This window comes from Plectropomus leopardus, chromosome 15 (genome assembly GCF_026936395.1).
Source record: "Plectropomus leopardus strain MGB_pleo_1.0 chromosome 15, ASM2693639v1, whole genome shotgun sequence".
In the NCBI taxonomy this organism is placed as follows: domain Eukaryota; kingdom Metazoa; phylum Chordata; class Actinopteri; order Perciformes; family Serranidae; genus Plectropomus; species Plectropomus leopardus.
Genome location: NC_142190.1, coordinates 26,538,172 through 26,546,842, shown reverse-complemented (window position 1 = coordinate 26,546,842; position 8,671 = coordinate 26,538,172). Strand labels below are relative to the sequence as shown.

Here is an 8,671-nt window from a genome sequence, read left to right as displayed (position 1 = left end):
TGTCCGAGCAAAGCTCCCAATGTCCTGAAATCCTAGACACGCCCCTGGCAAGCACACATTACAAGCAAACGGTAAATAGTTTGTACAGATGAAACTGAAATGCAGTGCGGACTGTTGAAACCATGGCTGTAACGTTAAATATATAAAGTTGTTTTTTTCCATTTAAATTCCAGAAGTAGTGTTTGTTCGCAATTCTATCATTTAAGGAAAATCAAACGTATTTTAACATTTGGATCAAACTGAGCTTGGTGCATCCAGAAGGTGCCATTTCCAGTCAGTACACAAAGTTCCGTGGTAACAAAGCTCTGAGACTCAGCCCTCAGTGTCCCACCATGCAACAGTGAGCTAGCAGAAGCTAACCACCACATTTGACCCTGTGTGTGCCATGATGAATTAGACATCCGGGCTGTGTGTATGGAAGATGGCGACACTTATCCTCCCTGGTGAATGGATCAAAAACTGGGAAAAATCAGGAAAACACGAGTTGTGAGTATCTCTCAACTTCAACACGGTGTCAGAAGTTGCAGTAGTTTATCAGTAAGCTAACTACATTAAAAAACGTTGCAATTTGAGGCCAGGCTTTCAAGTGTGTTAGCTAGAGCTAACATTAGCGGTAACGTTAGCAGGCTAAAAAAAGACATTTTCACTGGCCTGCTAACATTATTCAACGCAGCTATTTGAGAAATTAAGCAAGTTTTTCCAAACAGTTACTTACTTACCGTAAATACAGTCGAGTTACCCCGTTTCATGGACTGGAGTTGTTAGCTAAATTCGCCTAGCTAACGTTACCTGCATGCTAGCGATTTGGCATTAGCTTACGCTCCTACAAAACCATTCCTTCATTTGTAAACACGGGTGGCTCTTCAAGCTAAGCTAGTTAGCATCCATGTAGCTAACTCCTAGGCTGCATCGTTACAGTTTTAGCCTCGTAACTGAAGTGGATTTGTTGCCAAAATTCAGATAGTTAGCTAGCCAACTTAATATGCCGACAGACAATCGACGAGCACTTTGCAAAAAAAATCTAGCCAACCAGCTTATTGTAACGTTAACAGTGAGGTTAATAGTCAAGTGGAGGGAAACGTCTGCTCTTGACATAACGTTATAGCAAGCTAACTAGCTGTAACATCACCTAACGTATCTGTGATATTTGTGAATTTTAGACCCTTTATTGCTACGGTACAGCAGCTTGAAAAATACTTGACATTTCAAGAAGTTGTTTGATAAATGTCTTAAAAAATAAAGCATCTTTGGTAAGGAGGCTGTAACGGTGTTAAGGTTAATGTAGGGCTGACGCTTTAACTTTTAAGCTAATGTTAACTTGTAACTATATATTTGCGTAACCCATCAGTTACCTATAGATGACTGATAGACAATGATGTATTGCTCGATACAGAATTATGCACTCGGCGCTAACCGACAATACTTGGACAGCTAGCATCAACTTTATCGGTGAACCGTCAAACCCACTAACCATAGGCACCACTATACAAGATCGCCTTTACAACATCTGGAAATCAAAACCTAGAGCAGAGTATGTAGGCTGGCTTTATTCATCTACCATAATGGAAACAGTACGTGAAGTTTTGACTAATTTTCTTGAGCGCAGCCATCACGGACAGGCGTTGACACAATAGGCTCCTCCACCGTGCTAGCTCTTAGAAGTGGTTTTAGGCCTTGCATATTTAAGTAAGGCCTGCACTGAGATGGTCCAACTCATACTACTCCATTATTAGTCTTTTACATAAAGCTTATGTGTGACAGCACTTTTTTTTCTTTCTTTCTTTTTTTTTATAAGAAGCATATTATTCCCCATCAGCATATCTGTGAATCTGGTACACAATCTTAGCTGCTGTGTAAAGCTGAAATGAAGCAGCGTCAGGTTCATAAAATGTTGAATAAATGCTATGTTAATATTCTGTTGAAGAAATACTTGTATCACTTCACACAAAAAATATACCAGATTATTGAGTGTGTCTGTTTGGGCAGCACAGTGGTAAATACATCCTAACGTTGGAGGATTTAAGGCCCTACAGACTCCCTGTCACTTAAAGGATGCTATCCTGTGCAGTAAAATCACTATGGTGGGCAGCTACTAAAAAGACGTTATCTACGTGCTGATAGGCAAAGGTTCACATTGTTATTACATAACATCTGTTTTCCAAGTTAAATAATGGCGGTTTCAGAAATTCTATACTAACATGTGATTTAGTATGCTTTTTCAAGTGAATTACTACAGTATGCAAACACTGGACACTATGCAAGCATTAATATCCCACAATGCCATGCTTTAGTGAAGACAACATTTATAACAACAGCAACCAAACAGCTCTGTAACATCAATAAGTATTATATACTTCTGTAGAGGTGAATAACTTCGGTCATGAGTCTACTATCCAATGTGCAAATTCAGAAAACGTGAAGTATTGTGGTAGGAGCACGCTTACAGATGGATGACATATCACATGATTCTTGAGTTGTTTGATGGATACAGTGTGGTTTAGTCTTTCTTTTAGCTGTGCTAGTGACATGGCTCCAGGGATGTTGGTCATCAATCCTGTAATGCAGACTGAAATATCTCAAAAACAATGTGGATGGTGGGTCAGGAATTTTGGCAAACACATAACATTATAAATGCTCAACATCAGCTTGTTAGCATACTGATGTTAGCATTTAGCTAATTTAAGTGTTATTTGGAGAAGAAGATGCTTGTGACATATTGTTACACAATGAGCGACATATTGTTACACAATGAGTTTGTCTGTGTGTAGCCTTTTAATAACAGCTGAAGCAACATTACTCCTTAACATGTGATGAAAAACCAAAAACTTGAGGGGCTCATCGTGTTTGCAGTTGCTGGTAGCGTTGAAGTTAGTGTGTGATTTCGGACGCAATAAGTATCTGATCGCGACAAACTGTCCAACATTATTAACATTATTGTGGACACTGATTAAATTTCTTCTGTGCTGTACTTTTTGCTTGAAAATGCGAAAATGTCCTGTCAGCCTCACATGAATATCAACCATGCTATGTTTGCCTTCAGGGCTCAGACACACCACTGTCACTTTCGTGCTATTGAGCATCTCTGACTGATGCGTGTACAATAGGCCTAGTTTCGCAGTGCGTCTAGCACCGTACATTTGAACAGAAAACACAAATGGATCTGATTGGTCTGCCTTTGCATGTGCTGGTTTCTGGAGGCCATTTGAGCTGTCAGTGAGGACTGCTCTGATTTAGGTTTTTGGTTTTGTCAGCTTCCAGATTACGAAAATGTTTCTAGGGAGTGTTGAAATATAAGTAATTTCTCCTCTAAAATGCTCATTTAATGTAGTATACTGTAGATTGTGTATGGAGTTGACAGTAATAAATGCATAAGTAACCCATATCTTACATGGATGTTGGTGTGCAGGTAATTGTAACTATTGAGGCCACTGTGTTTGCATTGTTTGCATGAGTGGAAACATTTTTAATAAGCTGTGTAAAGCAAAGTGACTGTATATATGTTAAATATAAGCATTTTTAAAGGCTAGATTGTCCAGCAGATCGAACAGTCTAACTGACCAGAATTTTGTTGCTTTATTTTTTTAGTGCACAACTCTGCAAAGAACTTACAGAAAAAACAGATCATGGAAGTGAGATTAAAGGTAAGTTGAGAATGATCTCAATTCTGTTAAACACCCGTTTGATTGTTGTTTGTATGAATGTAATGTTTATGAATCCCATTATCACAAAACACGATTTGCCTCAGAGGGCTTTACAGCATACGACATCCCTCTTGTGAAGATATTAATTTGGCAGACAGTTAAATATAATTTCATGACAGTTAAATTTAGTGATAATTTTATTATGCTCAGTGAAAAAAACATCAGTTAAAGAGATAAATGTTCACAGTCATCCACAACATGCTGTTTTTGGTTGTGACAGAGGGAAATGACGAAGCATTTAGCACCACAACTAAGCACATGTAAATCTTGAAGAAATCTCTTTTTAACAGTATCCTCTTCAGTTAAATAATTATTCATTTCAGTGAGGAATGCCACTGAAAGACCTGGTAACTTGGCTGTTTTTCCTTTGTCATTGTTAACACATAACACATTTGTCCCTCTCCAGCTACTGAAAATACTGCCACATGGCAAATAGCTTTTTATGACAGGTTTCAGTCAAGCTGTGACTTGCAGGTAGCCACACCAGTGTGTTTGCTTCATCATGATTTCTTTATTGATGTTAATAGTAAACTTGAGTGTAAATGAAAGCTGAGATGTTTTGAATAAATGCTCAGAACACAGACATGCACATGCATTATTTTTTTTTGTTTAGCAGTAGTTAGAATTATCCATTTAACTTTTGGTGGTGGAATTCTTCGTAGTGCAGATTTGTCTGATAAAGCACAGTGTCTCAATCCTATAAAGAATATTTGACTAGACTTGCAAAGAGGAATGGAGAAAAACTGTAGCCTCTTGTTGTGCAAAGCTAACACTGCCCTATCCACTTCTGTGTTGTCCCAGCATTTAATATCAAAGTCTTTTCCTCTAAGTTGTCATTTCAGTTTAAGATGGGCTCTGTCTTGTTTACCCCTGCAGATATACAGGCCGCCTTATACGAGCTCTGCTGGCAAGTTATACAGGGGAACCTGAAGTTGGATCTCGTCACCAGCGTCCTCGGGGACATGATGGTACAAGTCTTTTTTTTTTTTTTTTTTTTGCAGCTTGAGGGTTAAACCAATATTAAACACAGAAGTGTCTACACTAGGGCTGTACCGGTTCACAGAAGTCATGGTTTGGTTCATATCGTGGTTTAGGAGTCACAGTTTGGAGCGAGTTATGTACAGTAGGAAAATGATGCCAATGCATAAGGATACAGTTCTTTCTATTTATTTTTATAATCATCTTCCTGGGGGCCAAGGTAACACTAAACCCATTGGCAAATTTGGTTAACTATTTCCATCATAAAAATAAGGAACATTTCTGTATGACACTGTAAGAACACTAAACAGTTTCCCAAAAGGAAACAGGTGAAGAAAAGGCTATAAAAGTGGAAATTGAAAAATACTAAAAAAAAATACATAGAATAATTTAAAATAAAACAGTTGCATTAGGAGTGTTTCAGTTAGTTAGATGTTAGCTATTTTTTTAGATATTCAAGACACCCAAACGTTCATCATGGCGGTGATCGGTACATCTGGGTGATGCCGTCGATTTGTGTTTTGGCATTTTGGATGTGTATTCATTTACGTCCTCTACAACAGTGAAGCAGCGAACATGCGTCCTCATCTTACACACAACTCTCTGTCACTGTTATAGCTCACTGGGATCCCACAGGTGGTCTTCTAGCTCATAGTTTAATTGACTCGCATGCTAATGTACTGGTACTGACCTCAGCATACGGTTCTAACCTCAGCATACAGCTAAAACTTCACAGACAAAACTTGCAAACTTTGGGTACACATAAAGTGCATCAACATACAATTTTTTTTTGTGATCAGTGCTCCAGACTGTGACCGCCATGCCATTTAGGTTCAGCACAGATACATGAAATGTTACAGCCCTAGTCTACACTGTGCGTTTAAAGAGACTAAGCTTTTATTGCTTGTTTTCATTATTCCTTTTGTCTGCACAGATTATTTTTTTTGTGGCACATGGGTTCAGAATTTGTGGAAATTTTCAGTAAACTTTTATTTCTTTCAGGAACTCCGAGATGACATGCCATCAATTTTAGCAGATGTGTTCAGTATACTAGGTAAGTTTGGGTTTTGTTGTAAACTTTGATTTGTTGTATGTGAAGTACTGCATTAAAAGTAACTTAAGTATAGCATGCAATATTATGATAGCTTTTAATGGTTATAAAATAATAAACAAATTAAACATTTGTACGGCCATAATGTTTTTAAATGATATTTTTCACAGATTTAGAGACTGGTGCGCTGGAAGAAAAACACAAGCGTGACCATTACACACAACTGGTGGGAGCATGTTTGGTAAGCATACTATTGCATTAACTGTTGCAGCACTGTCATACCCAAAAATGTTCATTGTCCTGGGTTTAGTTGGTATATAGAACTTTGCACAAAGTTTATAGTGCTTTCTATTAGTGTTAAATGTAATTGCTGATTTTGGTACACAGGTCTATAATGAACTGCAACAAATAAATTAACTAAAATTACTTATAAATTAAGTTAAAATCTTTATTCCAGTTCTTTGTTCCGGAGGCCATCCTGAAAGAGAGACTGGATCCAGAAACCCTCGAATCACTTGGTCTTATAAAACAAGCCCATCAGTTCAATCAGAAGATTGTTAAAATCAAGACTAAACTATTGTAAGTAGAGTGCACAATTTAGTCGATATGTAGACATACATGAATATAAAAGTTGTTTTTCATTTTATTAACCTTTTTTCTTTTCTTTCTCAGTTACAAGCAACAGAAGTTTAACTTGCTAAGGGAGGAGAATGAGGGCTACGCCAAACTAATCACTGAGCTTGGTCAAGACCTCTCAGGCAACATCACCAGCCACCTTGTCCTGGAGAGCATCAAATCCCTCATAGGTACCAAGATAAGTCTTTTTTAGGGTGACTGCATTGAACGATGATGTCTTAAGCTACAGTCTTGGGAATCCTGCATCTGCAGTCTTGTTTAATGCTTACCATGTTTTTGTAAATTGACAATAATGGATTAGATGAGTTTTAGGATTTATAAAGGAGATTGTTTCACTGACCTGACCTTTACCCTATTTGGACACTTGTTAGATCCAGCTTTGACTCTTGTGATGCTCTTTATACAGGATTTTTGCTTGGTCAAATACCCAGATATCTGTCCCCATATGCCTGCCTGTCTTTTGACACCAACTGCTGCTAGTCTTACTCGGAGCTAGAGTTGGCAGGACTTTGGCCGCAAAAGCACAGAGGCTTTAGAATAAGCTGTTCTCATTAACTGACTTCCTTCCTTGTTTAAATAATGACATTTTTCATTATTTTGTTTGGTCTCAAATTAACCATTATATTTTATTTTTTAAGACCCTTGTAACTCTTTCTTTTAAGTGCTGTACTTGTGTTTACATAATCTGTTTTTACTGAATTGCATCTTCCTGTTTTTTCTGCGCACAGGATGTTTTAATCTGGACCCTAATCGTGTTTTGGACATAATCCTGGAGGTGTATCAGAGTCGATCTGACCAAGATGAGTTCTTCCTGTCTCTCATCAAGTCATACATGTGTGAGCCACTCACCCTTTGCCACATCCTGGGCTTTAAGTTCAAATTCTACCAGGTGGGAATCACAAGCTTGAGTCATTCAAAAGTACTAAAAGCAAGTGTGTGTCCGGTGTGTGTTTGTAAGAGCTTTTTTTAAACAAGCTCATTGCCACATATTTTAAATAGCAGAACATAAATAATCCCTAACTGTAATTATAGCATAACGCATTTAATTTGTTACTTTTTATTTGATTTTTTCGTGCACTGAGCAGCTTGTTCAGCAGCAGACTGCTGCACCCACAGTGCAAGAAGGAACACTACTGCAGGTCCTTCATCCCATCAGCTGTCAGACTCTTTAACAGCACGACTTAATGTAGCCCTGTTGTGTCTGCTGTATTACTCATTCATTCCCTACCTCGTGCAATACTGTATATTTACACTGTTTTTTTATCTCTATGCAATATTTATTCCACACTGTGTATCTCACTGTAAAAATCTTCGCTGCTAATATTCTGTGCAATCTGTAAATGTAATCATAGTTTACATTGCTCACATGGCTTAGTATTTATATTGCTTAGTATTTTTAATGTGTATTTTACAACTCTGTGCACAATTATCCTGTGCAGTGATCAGTATGTATATGCCCAGATATCCATATCTCTCTCATATATATATACACACACACACACAACTGAACGGTATATGTACTGTAAATAGTCCTGTGTGTATAGTCCTGCCCATTTAGTACTTCATATTTTATATTTTGTTATATTTGTATATTTTTAAATTCTGTTAGGTATATGCACATTTTCTATTTTTTAGCTTAATTTTATAAGTATCCTCCTGTCACTTTCTCCTTCCTATCTGTACTGCTTGAGCTGCTGTGATGAGTGAATTTCCCCGGTGTGGGATCAATAAAGTTTTATCTTATCTTGAAGATAAAAATGTTTTTTATCATGTTTTTTTTTTCCAGGAGCCCAATGAGGAAACGCCCAAGTCACTTTATCACATTGCTGCTGCTCTGCTTCATCATAACCTGATAGAGCTGGAAGATCTCTACGTACATGTAAGGAAAAGAAAAGCTTGAGTCCAGCTACACATTAGTAATAAGACATCACCAATCAGTTAACATATGTCATTCAGAATCTGGGCTCAAAGATGTAATGTCTTCCAGATGATTTTGTGTGACAGATATTTTCATTTTATTTTAACAGACCTTTGTTTCAAATACAAAATGTAATGTTATTGCACCTAAATAAAATATACAGCTACTGTAGAAGTATTTGCCACTAGAGTTAAAACTCAGCCCTCTGTTTCCTGTCTGTTATTCCAGCTTATGCCAGTAGATGCCACCATCGTAGAGGAACACAAACGAGATATCTCAGAGGCCAAGCAGATAGCTCGCAAGCTGGTCATGGTCGTGTTGCCATCAGAGAAAAGTGAAGACAAAGACAAGGAGAAGGATAAAGAGGAGGAGAAGAATGAGAAGGTA

General features: G+C 37.7%; 1 protein-coding gene across 4 annotated transcripts in view; it reads left to right on the top strand.

Annotated features, from left to right (window-relative positions):
• Nucleotides 1-112: 112 nt before the first annotated feature.
• Nucleotides 113-8,671, top strand: part of thoc2 (THO complex 2) — a 33,540-nt gene continuing 24,981 nt past the window's right edge. Inside the window, exons 1-10 of one of the 4 annotated variants that reach the window (XR_006106466.2) lie at nucleotides 113-486; nucleotides 3,586-3,641; nucleotides 4,578-4,669; nucleotides 5,682-5,733; nucleotides 5,901-5,971; nucleotides 6,188-6,309; nucleotides 6,403-6,536; nucleotides 7,095-7,255; nucleotides 8,153-8,245; nucleotides 8,513-8,668. Coding sequence is in view for 3 of the 4 variants with exons in the window: in XM_088088869.1 (XP_087944995.1) it covers nucleotides 422-486; nucleotides 3,586-3,641; nucleotides 4,578-4,669; nucleotides 5,682-5,733; nucleotides 5,901-5,971; nucleotides 6,188-6,309; nucleotides 6,403-6,536; nucleotides 7,095-7,255; nucleotides 8,153-8,245; nucleotides 8,513-8,668 (1,002 nt within the window). In the remaining variant the exon portion in view is untranslated. The remainder of the gene's footprint in view (nucleotides 487-3,585; nucleotides 3,642-4,577; nucleotides 4,670-5,681; nucleotides 5,734-5,900; nucleotides 5,972-6,187; nucleotides 6,310-6,402; nucleotides 6,537-7,094; nucleotides 7,256-8,152; nucleotides 8,246-8,512; nucleotides 8,669-8,671) is intronic. The other 3 variants (XM_088088869.1, XM_042499698.2, XM_042499697.2) reach the window with 3 other exon arrangements.